This window comes from Neophocaena asiaeorientalis, unplaced genomic scaffold (assembly GCF_003031525.2).
Source record: "Neophocaena asiaeorientalis asiaeorientalis breed wild unplaced genomic scaffold, Neophocaena_asiaeorientalis_V1.1 scaffold72, whole genome shotgun sequence".
NCBI lineage: Eukaryota > Metazoa > Chordata > Mammalia > Artiodactyla > Phocoenidae > Neophocaena > Neophocaena asiaeorientalis.
Genome location: NW_020185336.1, coordinates 13,406,511 through 13,425,643, shown reverse-complemented (window position 1 = coordinate 13,425,643; position 19,133 = coordinate 13,406,511). Strand labels below are relative to the sequence as shown.

The 19,133-nt window shown below is 34.7% G+C and overlaps 1 protein-coding gene across 2 annotated transcripts in view; it reads right to left on the bottom strand.

Annotated features, from left to right (window-relative positions):
- Positions 1-19,133, bottom strand: part of ARL5A (ARF like GTPase 5A) — a 41,953-nt gene that overhangs the window by 7,340 nt on the left and 15,480 nt on the right. The window contains exons 5-6 of one of the 2 annotated variants that reach the window (XR_003001953.1): positions 16,297-16,448; positions 12,810-13,135 (exon numbers count right to left, since the gene is read on the bottom strand). Coding sequence is in view for 1 of the 2 variants with exons in the window: in XM_024735831.1 (XP_024591599.1) it covers positions 13,087-13,135; positions 16,297-16,448 (201 nt within the window). In the remaining variant the exon portion in view is untranslated. Of the gene's footprint in view, positions 1-8,664; positions 13,136-16,296; positions 16,449-19,133 lie in introns of those variants that run through there. The other variant, XM_024735831.1, reaches the window with a different exon arrangement.

Sequence of the window (19,133 nt, the reverse complement as noted above, 5' to 3'; positions counted from 1 at the left end):
CTGTCCACCCTTTCCTGAATTCCTAACGTGGGCTATGCAAGCTGGTATGGTTACACTTTGAAGACACAAAAACATTAAAAAGAAAAAACAGCACAAGGTTTCCTTTGACTTTCGTGAGTAGACTTCCAGCTCATTTCCTTTAAAACACTGCCCCTGAACTGCAAATTACTTCATGGTCTTTTTTTAAGTGCACTCTCCTCCTAGACTGACAGAGCCAGCTGCAGCATTGTACTGTCTATGGAAATGATATCCTCAGCACTCTGTCCTTGAATACGACCACAATCATTACATGTGGCTCCTTTTCACACAGCAGGAATGGAATATATGCTTGTTTACAGCAACGGTACCCAGAAAGTCATCACGTTGGCACTCTTGTCGGCAGCTTAAAGTCAAAAGAAAGTTTAGCGTGAATTACCTGAATCCTCTTTTAAAGTAAGAGTCATTTTACTTTTAATACATTACTAATGTTTAAAGTGTTAGCTTGTTTTCTAACATTCAAATTCAGCACATTAATTATAATTAATTTTGATAAGTCAGCTGAAAATTATATTTGCTTATAGTCATTATTCACTAGATATATTATTTCTTATATTGCTCTGTTCCAACTTTATATCAAAAGTATAACATACTGTTTAATTGTAATTATTTGATACTAATTACAGAAATTTAATCTAATAATTAAATTATTAAATAAAAATAATAGTTACAACTAAGTCATTTTTATACCTTCCCACAATCCCATTCCTTACAGAGAGCCACTGTTACCCATTTGGTATAATTCCCTTATATATCAACTTTGCTTTTTCATAGAGGGACTCTTAAATGCATTCATTTTAAGGGGTAGCAAATAATTTTGTCTGAATCAAATGAATTTGTTGTTTAATCAAATGATAATATAAGAATAAAACATTTGAGAGCCATACTCACCATGAAAAATGTTGTATAAACATCTTTTATTAAAGTAATGTTCTCACCTGGCAAATATTAGTGAAGCAATCCATTAAACTATAAATAATTTTAATTTGGCTCTCATTTATCAAGTACAGAAAACAAGCAGGCAACTTAATAATGTGAAAAAAATTTTATATTTTCTTAAAAACTGACTACCATTCTCTCTCTCAAATACATCCTATTTTTATTAAAATGAAGCCAAAATGCTAACACTATTTATATGTACAAAAAGACCATTAAACATTTAAAATTTATTTCTATCTTTAGTAAATCCATCTTTCCCATTTTTTGTCAATTATTATTTTCCTATTTTCAAAAAGTGAACACATTTTTTAAAATTCTAAATAAATGTAAAATTTTAATTAAATTTGATACTAATTAAATTTTAATTATACTGCTCCCCCTTTTTTTCACCCAGTAAATGTGGCAACTTACAGAAAATGGACAGAAATAAAACAACAATTTTATCTGTTTTTGTTTTACATGGGGTTTCACAGAATATCACTTAAGAAAAAAGGGTTTTGCAAATGAGGAAGTTGAGGTCTTAAAGCACTGGAAGTGCGTACACGGCAGATCTAAGTTTATCACTCAGGTTGTCTCCCAGCCTAGTGTTTGGTTTACTATACCAGCCTGCTTATATGAAGAGTTCTTGAACCCCGCACAGGAAATAATACCTCTTTTTTCTAACTCTCACTGCATTTTGCTTGTATCTTTTGAAAAATAACCATTTGAATGGATCTTATCCATGGTCAAGAATCCTTCAAAAGCAGTAAAATATCAACAACAAGCTAAAAGAGTAGTTCGTATCTTTATATCCACAATGATTGATGGGAATTCTATCAAAATTAATCAACCTTGCAACTGGAGTTTGCAAATGGTATTGTATCAGTGAATTAATATTTACTAATCACCTTGATCTCTCTTCATAATGCCCCAAATGCAGTTAGACGAAGATAAAACAAACAAAAAAACAGAGTTGCATCTCATTTACTTATAAATTAGAAACATTTTTGTATTTTTCCTACCCCATTAAGATGATTCTTTAAAAACAAACAAAAATGATCCAACGCTGGTTTCTAAGTATGAACGTAACGTGCTCAATACAGAATATCTGGCATGTACAAAAGCATAAAGAATCAGAAAAATATCAACCATAATGCTGTCATCTTACAACAACCTGTAATATATACTGTTAGGATACATTTTCTTCCTTTTTTCTATGCTTTTTTCCTAAACATAGTTGAGATCATACTAGATGTAAAAGTTTGTATCCTTTCTTCCCCACTTACCTGTCACATCAGTTATTTCCCCACACTGTTAAAATCTTGTAAAGAAAATTTAATGGCAGCATGTTTCACCTTATAATTTAACAAATCCCTTAATATGTTGGACATTAATAGATGGACACTGGATATATATTTTGAAGGAATTAACACAGGACTTTCAACACTTTTTACCTTTGAATTGTATTCAATGTATGGCTTAAGTAGGGTTCTACAAAAAAGGCAAAATCCTAAAAACAAAGAAAATGTAGGAAATATATTCCAGTAGATAAAAAGCCAATCATGTCCTCTTTACTGATCCTATCACATTAACTAGAAACAGTTTACTGGGGGAAAAAAGGAATAAATATAAAGTCATTATCATCTACTCAGCGTACAAAAAAAATATCCTACAACCATTAGGTATAGTTATTTTCCATCTTCTCCATCACAAAAGTTTTGAACAACAAACCATAAAGAAAGCTTAATATATCCAATTAAAATTTTTAATTCTTCTGAGACCAACTTAAGATACCACACACACACACACACACACACACACACACACACAACAGGTAAAAAGATTAATGACACATGGCAAAAGATCATTGTGCTTTAAAACAACTTTCACAAAGCAGGAGCAAAATGTACAAAGGAGGTAGAAAATTTATATAATACAAATGACCAAAAATCTATGAAGATGTTCAATCTCATACCTCAAACATACCCAGAGAGTAGCTAAGAATTTAAAAGGATGAAACAGTAAGTGTTTGAAATATACAAAGATGTGTTCCTGCAACTTAAAAACTTGTTCATCAAAAGCAATTTTCTTGCGAGAGATAACGGTAAGATGGGAGTTTCAGTCACACTGGGAAAGAGTACAATCTCTATTATTAAAATGAATGTAAACTTCCTCTAAAACAAAGAACCTTTAAAAGAAAAGCAAAAGGACTAGCATTAAAGGCTGCCAGTTGTACACTGACATATTTGCAGGAAAGCATCACCAAGGCAGAAGACCAGTCATCTCTGTTAGATGGTTAGAGATTACTCTTCCCCCACATTAAAAAAACATGAGCTGAGAGTACCTTTTTTAGGTTTTTCCCTTCTGTTCTTCCAAAAAAAGTCTATGATTAGCACATGATGGATACAAGTGGATTAACAAATAAACTTTGCACAATAATTAAAGGCTAAAGATCACAGAAAAGTCGAGGGTAGAGAGAAGCTCTGTGCTGCCCTTTGCTAAGTGAGGGAGAACGAGTCAACGTACAGCACAACCTGAAAATGCCTGGAGAGCAGTGATGGCCTGTGAGGAGCAATGAACAGGTCAACAAATCTTACTATAATATAAAATGTCTTGGGACTTCCCTGGTGGCACAGTGGTTAAGAATCCGCCTGCCATAGCAGGGTACACGGGTTCAAACCCTGGTCCGGGAAGATCCTACTTGCCGTGGAGCAACTAAGCCCATGCGCCACAACTACTGAGCCTGCACTCTAGAGCCCGCAAGCCACAACTACTGAGCCCATATGCCACAACTACTGAAGCCCACGTGCCTAGAGCCCGTGCTCCGCAACAACAGAAGCCACCGCAACGAGAAGCCTGTGCACCGCAACGAAGAGTAGCAGCCAAAAATAAATAAAAAATTTAAAAAAGTGTCTTAATATAGAGATGGTTATGTGCTTGAGTAAGAATTGACCAGGATGTGGGTACTCTTTGGGTAAGACAATTATGCAACATGTCAATAACGCCTTTTAAAAATTCAAACACGTTTACACAGCAATTCAATTTGTAATTTGAATAAAAAATAAATTCAAGTATTAATTGTATTATTTTTAAAGGTGAGAACTAAGGAACAATTTAACAACAGAAGACTGGTTAGATAAATTATGATAATCCAAACAGGCAAACATAATACATCCAGTAAAATAATGTTTCATGTGTAAAAGATGTTTATAGTATATTGTGGAAAAATTACAGGGTTTTTTAGAATTCTGTATTCAAAATATTGACTCAAATATATACCCATTCCAAAGTGTTGATACTGGTTTTATTAGAATGATGAGACAGTGAATGATTTTTTTTTTTTTTTTGCGGTACGCGGGCCCCTCACCGTTGTGGCCTCTCCTGTTGCGGAGCACAGGCTCCGGATGCGCAGGCTCAGCGGCCATGGCTCGTGGGCCTAGCTGCTCCGTGGCATGTGGGATCTTCCCGGACCGGGGCACAAACCCGTGTCCCCTGCATCGGCAGGCGGACTCTCAACCACTGCGCCACCAGGGAAGCCCTGAATGATTTTAATTTTCTTCTTGCTTATTATGTCTCTTTTCTGTTTTTCACACAAAGAAATCATGCATTTCTTATGTAATTTTTTTATTTTCATAAACACTTTTATATGCTAAAAAGATAATTATAGGGACTTCCCTGGTGGCGCTGTGGATAAGAATCTGCCTGTCAATGCAGGGGACACAGGTTCGAGCCCTGGTCTGGGAAGATCCCACATGCCTTGGAGCAACTAAGCCCGTGTGCCACAACTACTGTGCCTGCACTCTAGAGCCCACAAGCCACACTAATGAGCCAGCACACCTAGAGCCCATGCTCCGCAATAAGAGAAGCCACCACAATGAGAAGCCCACGCACCACAACGAAGAGTAGCCCCCGCTAGCCGCAACTAGAGAAAGCCCACGTGCAGCAAGGAAGACCCAATGCAGCCAAAAATAAATAAAATCTTTAAAAAGAAAGAAAAGATAATTATTAAAATTAAAGGGACAAATGGGGAAGTTTAATGATCAAGGACTAATATATTTAGTATTTAAAGAACTTATTCCATTTACAAGAAAAACACTAAGATTCTAACAATAAATGAACAAAAGAATAATTAAGAGGACATTGAAGCATATAAGAAAAATAGTCTCAATAATCAAATATGTGCTTATCCTTTTATTAGAGTGGAAACTCCCCCACCCAAAATATACAATACTAATAAAACATGGAATAATAGGCATTCTCAAATCCCATCAAACCATTTTCTCTTCTGGGATTCTAGTCAAAAGAAATACTCCTAACTATGAAAACAACTTTCACTGGAAGATGTCAATCACAATGTTCCTTGTAAAATAAAATAATGGAAATACAGTAGAAGATTACTTGGGGATTTGAATACTAGAAGAATTCAAACACTGGATCTGTTTCAAAAAGATTTTATCCATTTTGATACAGAATGATTTGCTAGAATGTAAGCCATGTAGTGATGCGAATAACTGGTCACTTAGGCAGCCCAACTCATGGGATCCCCCAAAAGTTGGTTCCAGTCATTAGGAACACATTCAAAAGGACTGCCGGAGGCTATTTTACATTGTGAAAATATTCTTTTCATGGGATAAAGTTTATTTAGCACCCAAAAGAGGATATTCCAGATGTGAAAACTAAAAAAAGGAAGGGCATAAAAGATCAAGAAGATGATGACACAGATCTTTTCCCAAAAGAGCTGTTGTACCATTTACTATTTCAATGTCTACAGATAGCAAACCACAAACTCTGCTGCATTCCTGACATTCCTAGATGCCGATTCACACAGATCTCAAAGAAATAAAATTTGTATATATTTATTTGCACCGCATGATGCTTTTAGGCCATTTTTAAGGAAATATGTCTTATTCCTACTAGAAGAACTAGTCAGAAAAATAGTCACCCTGAATTCCTTTTGAAATAAGGCAGAATTAAATAAAAGTTGAGATAAAAATTGAAATAAGAATTAAATGAGGTAGTATGCTACAATCACAGACGTAAGAAAAACTCATTCATGGTGGGGGACAGGACACAAAAATGTTAATAGTTCATTAATTTGTCTGTCAACACGTATAAACTGAACACCTGTCACATACTAGGCACCGTATTTGGCGCTGAGAGATGTAAACTGGTAAACACAGCAATCGTGGTCACTGTGGTCCTGCAGCTTACATTGCAGAGGGGAGAAAGACCGCTACTCAACAAGCATGTGTGTGGAGGTGCCGTCCCCAGGCATCCGCAACGTTTTTCCTCCGTTTTCTCCAGTTTACTGTCAACCATTCTCATGACTGTTCACTTTAAAAAATATTCACTTTAAACGACTGGACCTTCCTCACATTTTAAGACAAATTAATCACACAAACTGGTCGCACTGTTTATCAGGTTCATGTCCAATTCAAGTACCCAGAAGTAAAAGATAGAATGCTATTAGTTGACGGAGTTCCATAAAAAGGTTCCTAGAGAAGATGAGGACAATCGTTTTTTCATTTGCATAATGCAACCGTCATACCTTTCCAATTGCCCTGGCGATCCCAGCCCTGGACAGTTAATAGAGCTACCATCACCAAGTCTGCACACATTAAGACAATAAACCAGAATGAAAACACTGACAACATGGATGTGTGAATAGTAATTATAATTAACCTTTTCTAAAAGAAAAGGTATATGTAATAGTACATAATAGGGTAACAATTTAACTTGTCTTTTTTTTGCTGTTCTTTTTACTCAAAGCATAAAGCAGAGACAATACTTTTTACCAGGTTAACATGCAACTTAAAAAAAAAGTTAATATACATATTAAACATGGAAATTCAGCAGTAAAATCATATTTGTTATTTCCCCTCAAACATACCTTAACATTATTCCTTTATTGCATTATAAACTAGGTCCTACTACTGGTCACCTGACCCAATGCCTTACATTTCTGGAACTTGACATTTCAGTCAGTTATGGACACAGGAATGATGTTACAAGTATAATGAAGTAACACACCTGCAAAGAAGCTGATTGCACTGCTTTACCAATGGAGAGAGGTCCCTATACCATCTGCCACTCCATCCCAACATGAGCACAAACATAAATATCCCCCAGCCACCCACGAAGTTGTCTTGTCAAGAAGGCCCTGAAGCATTATTTCCCTAGGTACCTAACATATCAGCACTGATGAAACAGAAAAGCACCCAAGTGCTCTAAGATTATCACTTTTTGGAATATTCCTTGAATGTACAATTTTCCTAGGATACAGAGAAATACAAGTTAATAAAATGATAAAGAGATAAGAAAAATCTTCCACCTCTTCTTGCATACAAAGCTTGAGTCAAAACCTTGTATCATATTAGAAATTCCAATACAACAAACCTAAAAATTTTCAAAATGTTTCTAATTAGTTGTATTAAATGCAGCTTCAACTATGTCAATATACATAGAGCACATATGTCAATATATAGAGACTAGTTGGAACACATTTTCATCTAGTTTCTCTAGGAAAATATAAGCAAGGAAGATTAATATCTACAAGATACATTTGTCATATTTAAAAATCAATATAGTTAGTAAAATATATTTTAAGCACAAATTAAAATTAGTATTCATTTTTCTCATCTCTAGCAACCAGAAGAGCCCTCATTAGACATAATTATAGCTTCCTTTTCAATGTGTTATCTTGAACATTAACCCAGAAAATATCTTTAAAAGTGCTCTGCAGGTATCACTTCCTCTTAAGGAACCACAGAGGGACATAATGTAACAAAAGACTACTCTAATCTAAAGGACTATTTCAAGCAAAAATAGAGGACTTCTTTACATCACCAATGTAAGAAGTTTTGGAAGAGAATAGTATATATTATAATAATTAAAATCACATATACATTTCACTTTTCATGCAAGATTGTTTAAAATATAAACAAAATGTAGTTGTGAATCACTGAAAATACAGTCTTTGCCCCCAGAGTTTACAGTCAAAAAAGAAAGAAAGAAAGAAAGAGAAAGGAAGGAAGGAGGGGAGGAAGGGAGGGGAAAGGAAGAAAGAAGGAATGAAGGGAGGGAGGGAGGGAGGGAAGGAGGCAGGGGAAAGGAAGAAAGAAGGAAGGAATGAAGGGAGGGAGGGAGGGGAAAGGAAGAAGGAATGAAGGGAGGGAGGGAGGGAGGGAGGGAGGGAGGAAGGAAGGAAGGAAGGAAGGAAGGAAGGAAGGAAGGAAGGAAGGAAGGAAGAATGAACATGAGAGACATAGTAGAGTTCTATCAAATATTTCATTTTATAAGGAGACTCTAAAGAGGAAGGATTCTGGTGTGCACACACATGAAATGGCTCAAGATCTAAATGATACAACTTAAAATTACTAACCACTAAGTATGAGAATTAAGAGGCTACTCTTACACAAGCAACAAACTTTTACCAAGATTTTAAAACACAATATAATTTTCTGTGTGTTAGAACTATTTAAAAAGAACAGAAATAGAGTCTAGTTTTCTAGTCTCTGCATTAACTAACACCAGGGTCATGGAATATTTGTATTAGGAAAGAGAAAAAATGGTTTTGCTCGTGCTTCCTTAACCTATGGTTTATTCAGGGTTAGGATGGGTATTTTCAGTTTTGAGGCTTTTTAGTCAAACCAAGCAAAAATTATGACTTAAAAACCCTCAAGGCTGTATCATCAGTAAGCCAAGCACATATAATACCATAGAAAACATGTATAATTTATTAGATGGACTTAAAAATCAACACAAATCAGTTTTAGGCACTTGCTGAGTACAGACTACGGGAATTTTCTACCAAAGAACACAATATCTAGCAGGCAAGACCATAAAGATTCAAACTGTAGTTTTCAGAACAATACACAAGGGCTAGACATTCGATAAGAAATATTGCATAATTAATCCAACTGTATCCTGTTACAATTTCTTCACAATCCCACACATGATTTTAGGATTTAATAGATTCACTTTTTAGCATCCAAGGTTTTTAAATTCTCTCTTTCTTTCCTTTACTCCACCATTCTGGTCTTAAAATTATCGTACATTCTTTGAGGGAGCATGATATAGAAGTTTTATTTTTTGTATAAGTGGAACTTTAAAAAAGTATTGTCTATATTATGTCTGCATCTATAGTGTCAATACATGGTGATTGATAATTTTGATGTTTTTAAAGTCCATTTCAACAGGTTTATTTTGTAAAGATAGGCTTCTCATTACTAATTCCTTTAGACAGCTAATGTTTATCTTTGTTCTTTAAGTAAACATGAGGGAAAAAAATGGAATGTGGTCTATGGTTTTAAGGATGTGGGGATGTCTTCAGGTTAAACACTACATATGAATTTGGTCTGGCGTCTTTTATTCCTCAAAATGTAACTCATTTTTCATAATGGGAAGATAATACACATATAACTTAATCCCTTTCATGTCTACCCAGTAGCTCAAGGAGCTGGCAGTCTAGGTAGTTCTCTTATCTTTCTGAATCTACCTTTCAGTGTGAGAAGCTAAAATTAAGTAGTATTAAATGTTAAATAGAGTATAATTTAAAGGACTCTACTGCTGGTATGTATTTATGTGCTGTACACACAGCAAGCCAGTCTTGTGATGTACTCAGTAACTCTAATAATACTCTCTAATGAGCAAAGTGCAAATCAATGAATCAAGCCAGTGGAGGATAGCAAAGAACCAGAGAACCAACTTAGAAACTAGTAGTTTGGAGAACAGTGGATATGGGTAAAGTTTAGAATATCTCCAGGACCAAGATAATATATCTTTGTTGATGGGCAATGAAGATACCGGAGAGCAGGGGATGGCTGAGCTATGGGAAAGCCAATCCTAAAGCAAGAAGTTCCAGATTATATTTGGACAGTGGGAGTGTTCAAAGTTAAGTCATGCAAAGAAACCTTGTCTCTACCCAGCCTTGAAAGATGGATTGATTCTAGGATATGACTGGGAAACTGAGAGAAGATGATTCCAAAGTCCACAGATAATCTGGGATGTGCTATTACCCCCTATATACAAAGTAGAACACACTACAGATATATTCCCAAAAATGCCTGCAGAGAAAACTAGAAAGCTGTCTACAGTTTTTCTATGTGCACTAATATAAACAAATGTTGAGGTTGTCTGTACTGTATGTGGTTGCTGCAGTTACAGCAAGAGATGTAAAGTGCCTGTGAGGGGGGACAACAGAATCCCATTTCTAGATATCTTAATACTATACACTCAGACAGAAAAGAAAAGAACATCTCAGGGACTTCCGGCCCTTCCTCAGTGCCCTTCACTTCTCTGTGATCTCACTGTCACTACCTACTAGGCACTTCTTGAAGGCCAGAAAACAGAAACTCTTCTCTATTCCATGCCACGCTTCTAAAATCACTTTACCTGCATTAAAAATGCCAGACAGCAGTGCTGAAGCACTTTTTTATTCTTAAGGCAAAATATCATATTCCCTACCCACTTTCCCCTGCCTCGCAAACTACCTGCCTTCAATGTATTCTTTGCCCATCCATGAGGGCCAAAGAAGATAGAACTGAAAAATTTCAAACAAGAATCCTTATTAGACTGTGTAAGATATACTTCCTAAATGCAATATGACAAAATTAAACATATTTAAATGCGTATAGCAATATGGTTACTTTTACGAAGATATCAAGAGAAGTTACACAACTTTCAAAATTAGTATCAAACACAGGATATTTAAATCCAGCCACATGTACAGAGGTATGAAGCTTTGTTCTTTTCAAAGCTGAGCATAATAACCTTAAATAAAATGTTTGTTTATACCCAAAAGTAGCATATTAAAAAACCAAAAGCATTGCCCTTTGCTTAATTCCACTTAAAAACTACATATAAATCACCAATATGACTATTCATGAGGCTCTCCATGTTATTTGGAAGTAATACTGTTACAATGATTTTGATGTATTTTCGTACATAAATTAAAAAAATTTTTTCCCATTGTAATTTTGGTTTTATGCACAAGTATAAAGGTACCACCTTTTTTCTAATGCTTGGCCTGGAGGGTAGAATATAACAAAAAAAGCATGTTTCATAAATGTGGTAAAAGATTTCATGCATTCTCATGATGCCATGTCAATTACTAAACCAACTGTAACAATGTAGTACATGCTTTAAACATCCAATTAAGAATAAATTTTGAAAAAAAAAAGAATAAATTTTGGCTAACACCTTGATGACAAGGGAATGTGCTGGTATATTGCTGAACTGATGTGGCAGCAATTCAAGGGACTAAACCATGGTTATTCAAATTAAAAGACAAAAAGGATAAAAGGTGTGGATTTGCTGGGCTACTTTACAGAATATTTGTCTGTGATGACACTGCAACATCAACAAAATAGATTTGGGTTTTTAATATACAAGCAATTTCTTACAGTGATTTGAAAAAGTATGAGGACAAATGAACAAATAAAGCTTAGTAATTTAGGATTTACTTTTGTAAAAGCAAGTTCACAAATATTAAAATGTTATACTTGCATTTTGAACATTATAATATAAATATAAAACACAAAACATCTAATTTTAAATGCTGATTTCCCATGCCTGACTTGGATTTATATAACGAGCATTTTATATTTTATAGAAAGGAACTTTCAAAGTTTTGTCAATACTTATAGTACGTACTATTATTTCTCATCAAAATCTTTGAAATCTAAAAGGCTGGTATTAAAAGTAGTTTTTTTTTTTTTCTTGAATATTCTAAAACGTGCCAGTTTGGGATTAGTCACCAGATTTTCAGGGCATGAAAGATATACCAACAGAGTGCCCAAGAATATGTTTTAACACATTTAGGATAAGTTTGTTTACATGTATAACAGAAATACCTTAGACTTTCAGATGCTGGAAAAAAAAAAACAAAAAACCTAGCAAACATAAAAGGTTTTGGGGCCAAGTTACTTCTTAGTAAAAATAATACATTATGTTGATCAATATTTAAACCAAATTCTTAAAAGCATTAAAAAGGATTCATATTTTGTAATTGTCAAACAATGCATTCATGTGGTTTAAGATGATAGAGGAAAACTTACAGACACACAAAAAAACCCTCAAACTATTCCAACTCCTAAGTTAAGAAATAAGAAACTTTCAAATTAAGAAATTATCTTTGTTGCTTAGAAAATATGCTTTACTTTTCATCTCAAATTGACTTTTAAATGCTTGACATACAAGTTAATATCTAAAAAGACTGTAGCTAAATTATTTGATAATATTTATAGTGTGATACTTCTTCTCTGGGTAGACATATTTCATGCAACAGTTTCCAATTAACGCTGGAAAAAAAATCACTTGATAATTTTAATCACAATTAATGATTAACTGAAAATAGATTAACAATTTACTCAGTAAATTTAGATGGCATAAGGTCCAGGAAAGGGAGCAATCTGGTGATTGCACAATGTGCAATTCTGCCCATTAGTAATACTAAGTCAAGAATATGACAGATATTTTACTCAGCTGGACTACATGTTTCCTTGTATGTGATTTGGTCAACAAAGTATTAGGTACACAATGTCAAGCTTTTTCCTTTCTTTTTTTTTCTTTCTTTTTTAAGAGCAGCTCAATAATTTGGGGGTTGGTTAGTATGATACAGAGAACATAGGGGAAGTACAAAATGGCACTTACCACCAATGCCAGTACTCATCTCATTATGGTTATAACGAAGGATGTTATTAATTTTTGTGTTATTTCCTTTTTTTAAGAACATAAATCAAAGCCATTAACTTGAATTTGAGGTATATACATAATACCTACACAACCCTATGCAAAATACTTTTGATAATAAAGCTCTTAAAGTTAAAAATATCGTCCTCTCCCTTTGTACTTACCACAGGCTACACAATGTCCTGAGAGGATTCTTTTTGAGAAAAATGTCCATCACAGCTTTAAGACCTTGCTTTGGAAGGAACTAATGAGAAAGCAGATGGAAAGGTGAGACTTCATCTTTGTTTTCAAACAAGTGGTCTTAATTGTTCTTCTTATAGAAAAAGTTTAACTGTTTAAATCAGTTTATTATAAATATATCTAAACCATTAATTTTTGCAGCTTTCAGGTAAAGTCCAGCACTTCATTTATACAAAGTCTATGAGAACAGGTCAGTAGAGATCATCTAATCTTAAGTCGTGACATCATCCATTCAAGTCCTTGGCATAATCTATAAAGAAAATAAAATATCTTGATTAACTAAGATATTTTAGCTATGAACTAAAAAGCTATGAACAGCAAACTAAAAGAAGATATCATTTTTCATCTACCTAAACAACAAAGATTAAAAAATCAGTAATATTCAGTGTTGGTGCTATTGTGGTGAAGCCATACTTTCACAGAGTGCGTCCGTATATTTTTGGTTCTGTTATGTCTCTAGTGCCTAGAATACTGCCTGACACATACAAGGAGCTCAATAATTACACAGTGAATGCCCACAGAAAGTAATTTAGCAAGAAGTATCAAAAATGTTTAAAATATCAATACTCGGGCTTCCCTGGTGGCGCAGTGGTTGAGCGTCCGCCTGCCGATGCAGGGGACACGGGTTCGTGCCCCGGGTCGGGAAGATCCCACATGCCGCGGAGCGGCTAGGCCCGTGAGCCATGGCCGCTGAGCCTGCGCGTCCAGAGCCTGTGCTCTGCAACGGGAGAGGCCACAACAGTGAGAGGCCTGCGTACCGCAAAAAAAAAAAAAATAAAATAAAATAAAATATCAATACTCTACCCCTTTTTCTACTTTCAGAAATGTATCCTAAAAAATAATCAGAGATAAAGACAGGTTTATGTATTTCGACTGTTCATGAAAGCATTCTTAATAGGAAAAAGTAAAATTTAAATGTCTGGCAACAGAGGAAAAATTTAACAAATTATGGAACATTCATATGATGAAATATTAAAAACTTCCTTTCAAAGACTATTTTACAATATGATAAAATGCTCATGATATAAATGAAATAGAAATGACAGGATATTAAATATATAGTAGAGTTGTTAAAACAAAGTACGCACACAATATTTGTTACATCTATATATTTTAAAAATCTGAAAGAAATAAAATCTCACATCACTAACACCAGTTACCACTGAACAATGGGTAATTGAGCATAATCCAAAATACAGAAAGAGATATTCATTGTAGTAAAAGAATCTAAATGTTTAGTAAGAGAGAAATGGCTGTACATATAATTTTATAAGAAAATGAAGGACTGTTATGAAGCATTAACCGTTATCTACAAGGAGCTTTTATAGATATGAGAAACTATGCTACTATATTAATACTTAAAAAGCCAGAACTCAGATTTTTGTATAGCAGTCTAACAATGTAAAAGATGATAGAAATAGAAGGGAAAAAAGGGCAATGAGGTAAATAAATGGTTGTTTTGGTGTTGGCCCATACTTTTCTGCCATTACTCGATTCCTTACTTTTAAACTACTCATAGAAAATGATACAAAATAATAAGAATAATAGGTGAGTACATTATTTAATTCCAAACTGTTAAAGGTACAGTAGTTACTTAACAGCCAAGTAGAAACTGCGCTAAGCACTTAATATCCATTATCTTCATTAATCTTCACAACACTAAGACCAGAACCCTTCCCATATTACAGAGGGAGCCCAGGCTTAGAGAGGTTAGCAAATGGCAGAGATGGGAGTCAAAATGTCACCAGTACTAAAACCAAGAATTTAGACCAAGGTGGTCAGACTGCACAGGGAAACAACAGTACCCCCCAAACCAAACATTTCTACTTGCCAAAGACCCCAAACTGAAAAGATACCATCATCTGTTGATGTCCACTTTTAAAAATAAAACTGCCAGAGTTCATATGTATCCTAACTAATGATATATTTTCCACACAATTACTCAAAGTATGTAAGTTGAATCTTTTATCAATCCTAGATGATTTGTCTTTGCTGTCAAATTTAGTATTATAATCAGTGCTTTTGCCTAAAGACCTTTGATAGACAAAGATAATATATAAAGATATACCTATATCTATATATGCATCTTGACATGTATTAAACTATTCGACAAAGAAATATGTAAAAGATATTTTTACTTAAATAAGTATGTGGACAATTGGTATTGTCTGATTTTTTTTTTTAATGAACAGATTTGCTTCTTTGAGGATCTAATTATGCTCTTCCAAATATCTGTAATCAGGTAACAGTGGCTTCTATTACACTAAGATTCAGCTTCATCTCCAATTTAATTTTTTTTTTTTTTTTTTTTGCGGTACGCGGGCCTGGCACTGTTGTGGCCTCTCCTGTTGCGGAGCACAGGCTCTGGACGCACAGGCTCAGGGGCCGTGGCTCACGGGCCCAGCTGCTCCGTGGCATGTGGGATCTTCCCGGACCGGGGCACGAACCTGTGTCCCCTGCATCGGCAGGCGGACTCTCAACCACTGCGCCATCAGGGAAGCCCCCCAATTTAATTCTTTTTTTTCTCTGCTTTTAAATATATACATGAAGGCTTCTAAATAAAGGTCTTAAATTTGGGGTTGAGGTTCTTCAGGTGTCAGGAAAGGGCAGAAGCTTGTGGCATAGATACATGAGTTTACCTGAAGTAGTAGAAATTCCCTTCCTTTTAAGACCACAGTGAAGAGTAAACCAAACATTGAATTACTGACACTATCTATCTATGCCACGTATAGATTATTTTATGTTATATATCTTACATATAACAATGCTAACAACCACTGCCTTCTTGAAATCCTTTCATCTCTGGGCATTAGACATGGGCAAAATTCTACTGCAGGCACCCCCTCATGCCACACTCTCTCCAATTCTAACTCTTTTATTTTTTTTAAGTGCAGCAACTCCCTCTTGACAGCACTGATGGCATATCTGCACACTAGTCCCACATGCAAATCTTCTTCTATTTCAGCTTCTTTATGCATAAAATGTGAATTAAAAACAACTGGTCTACATGATTGTTAGGAATAAATGAAACACTCTATAGAAAGCACTCAAGGCAAGGACACGCTCAGCAAGTGTTAGTTCCTTTCTTAGACTATAGGTCAGCACCGCCAGTGCAGGAACTATTTCCTGACTTCTCCAGACTCATGACAAGTCCATTTCTCAGAATTCCTACAGCAACTCTATCATCCATATGCTCACATGCTTTAGTTCAGTATGTTTATGTGTATTCTGTGTATGTTGTGTTTAATTCTTTACAGAACCAAGCTAAAAACTCTCTCACTGTAGACATGGACTATGTCTTACATCTCTCCCTTACAAAGTTCTGTACATGGTAACCTTAAATATTTGATTTTAAAGAGAAATACATGTTTCAAAGTTAAATACATGCTATTCATGAAGAAGACATCTTACCCCTCGCCAGTAAGAGCGCAGCATGCCTGGACATGCCACTGGTGATCTTTAATAGAAGTTAGTTTCAAAAACTGGGAGATTTCTGCTACAGTCATGCATTCTTTAACATCTTGTTTATTAGCAAAGATTAGCAATCCAGCTTTCCTTAGGTCCTATAAAAGCAAACAAAACTGTAAGGGCCAGTTCATTTTTTTCATACATTTTCCAATTTAATTAACAGATTGTATATGATAACCTTTGTAACCTAGAATTTCTCAACTACTTGACATAAAAGTATCTCATAGCTCTTATGATGGAAAGTAAATATCAAACTGAACACATTTAAATAAATCAATCTATACTTGTATGGATTTATATATTTCTTACATTCCTAGATTACATTTTTATGGTTCGAAGTGCTATATTTAACAAAGTCACATCTTCCAATTTAATACATATCTAACCCTTTCCCCAACCCAAAACTTCTATGGCTACTAAGAACTACTCTTTAGCATGGGACTCAAGAGCTTTTCAAAATTCTACTCCAGTCTATACTATACAAAATTCTACCCCACTCTATACTACCTCTATACCTAAAGTTACAATCTTCTTCCCAGTTTATTTAGGAAATAAACTAAATCATTATATACAATATACACCTTAGGCCTTAGGACTTTTCTCAATTGGAAGGTGCTAACCTAAACCAATCTTATTCATCTTCTGAGATCTAGCTCTTCTATCTTTGTCCATGAAGATGTGTTAGATTTGAATATTTGATAGGGCATTCTTAGACTACCATTAAACTTATCAGATTTCCCAATTAGATAGTAAGTTCTACCACTTCAGTGCTTCAACTCTGAGGTAAGTTCTTTTAACTTTTCTGAATCTGTTCCTCATAACTAACATTTATTGAGTATCTAATCTGAGCAAGTCACCCATGATACTAACCATTTCCCGAATAAAATCTCTTTAATCCTCACAAGACTGTTACAAGATAGGCTTTACTATTCCCATTTTACAGATGAGGAAACTAAGACTCAGATATAAGTAAATCATACAGAGTCACATAACTACTCAATAATAGAGCCAGGTTTGAGCTGAGATCTTCCTACTATAGCTGTTGTCCCTCATCTGTAAAATGCTGAGACCACCACCTACCTCCTGGGAATGTAGTTTGGATGAACGAATTACTATATTTAAAGCACTCAGTACAGTACCTGGGTTTGGCGACAGTTCAACAAAAGTTAGTTCACTTATTGCTCTGCAAATGAGGATTAGCTTTACCCTTGTGCATGCCCCCAAATGACTGATGTAACACTCTACTCACAAAGCAGACCAAAGGTTCTACGTCTCCTTTTGCTGTACTCTACCTTCCCCTCTCTCAACCATTTTTACAGCCGGGAGCTTCCTTGATAACCTATGGAAAGTTATGAACCTTTCCCTCATAAAAATGTATATATGTTTATGTCAAAAAAAGTTTATGTATGATTTTAGGGTGTTAATAGATATCCTAAAGTCCATTCGTGGATCCTGGGCTAAGAAACTATGATGGATGCACTCAACAAGTGGATTAAACTCTCATAAAATTCTGCCTATATATTTTAAGAGATATTGAGGAAACTAAGGTTTTGGTGCTATGTCTGCAAGTTTTCACAGCTGTGTTGAATGCCACCTTCTTCTTAGGGATCTTAGTGGAATATTTTGGTTTCAATCATGTGTATGTGTGTTTGAAGCAAGAAAGTGTTCAGTAGGTTTAAACTGACATTGCTCCACATTATTTTACTCTTGTTAGAACAGAGTTTCCATGACTTCTTTGATTCTCTCTGATGCAAATAAAAAATATAAGTAGTAAATTTCTTATTTGGTTAAAAGGAGTTCTGCAATATGCTTTATATAACAAAGGAGGCTGGCTTAGTTACAGTGCCCTCTGCAGGATGGCAACTACACTACTACAGATAAGGACAGAGTTACTTGAAGAGCTTGGTCAGAAAGGGATACTCTAGAACATTAAGTTTTAAGACCTCCTATTCAATTTGTTTCAGCTATAGTTCAGTTCATCTGTCTATTTATATAAGGCAAAAATTTGAAGGGATGAACTATAACTAGTACACATATACATTATCAAGTATATGGATATTTTTTCTCTTATCCTAATCAGAACATGGAACAGTTATCAATAGTTGATATATGGCTGAATCATTGAGTAGATGGACTTTCCATGGGATTTAATTCCTATCTTCCTATCGTCTAGGTTTCACTATCTCTTGCCAATGTGTGTTGAAATCTTTTATATAGGTCAGGATTGCTAATGCTGGCATGTTCAGAGAACAAACACACTTTAGAAATATGTGACAACAGAAATACTTGGCATAAGTTAGGACACAAAGTTTATGCTATTTTATTTACAAGTAACCTATCTTCATCACTTTTAGTAACAAAATTATTTGGAGAAGGCCCTGGACTGAAAATTGGAAAACATAAGAAATAAAAAGTCATTTACTGAAAGGTCTAAAAAAGAGAAAAGAAAAAAAATCCATATTGAATGTACTTTTTCTAGATTTCACAGGCTCAAACTTTTTTATTTAGGGTTCTTGATTTTTTTTTAAGCTATATTACCCACTTTTAAATATTTAGGAAGAGAGGAAAGAAAATATTCCTTTACTTTTTATTAAATAACCTCACAACCAATTATGCATTATGATAATAGTAGAAAAGAGATACATTGGGTTAAGGCTGTTCAACTTGACTTAACACGAGGTCAAAGTACAAGGTAAACAGCGTCTTTTGTACAACACCCATTTTAAACACTTTGAAAAACTTCTGCTACATACTTCTGCTACATATCAACTTCTGTTCTT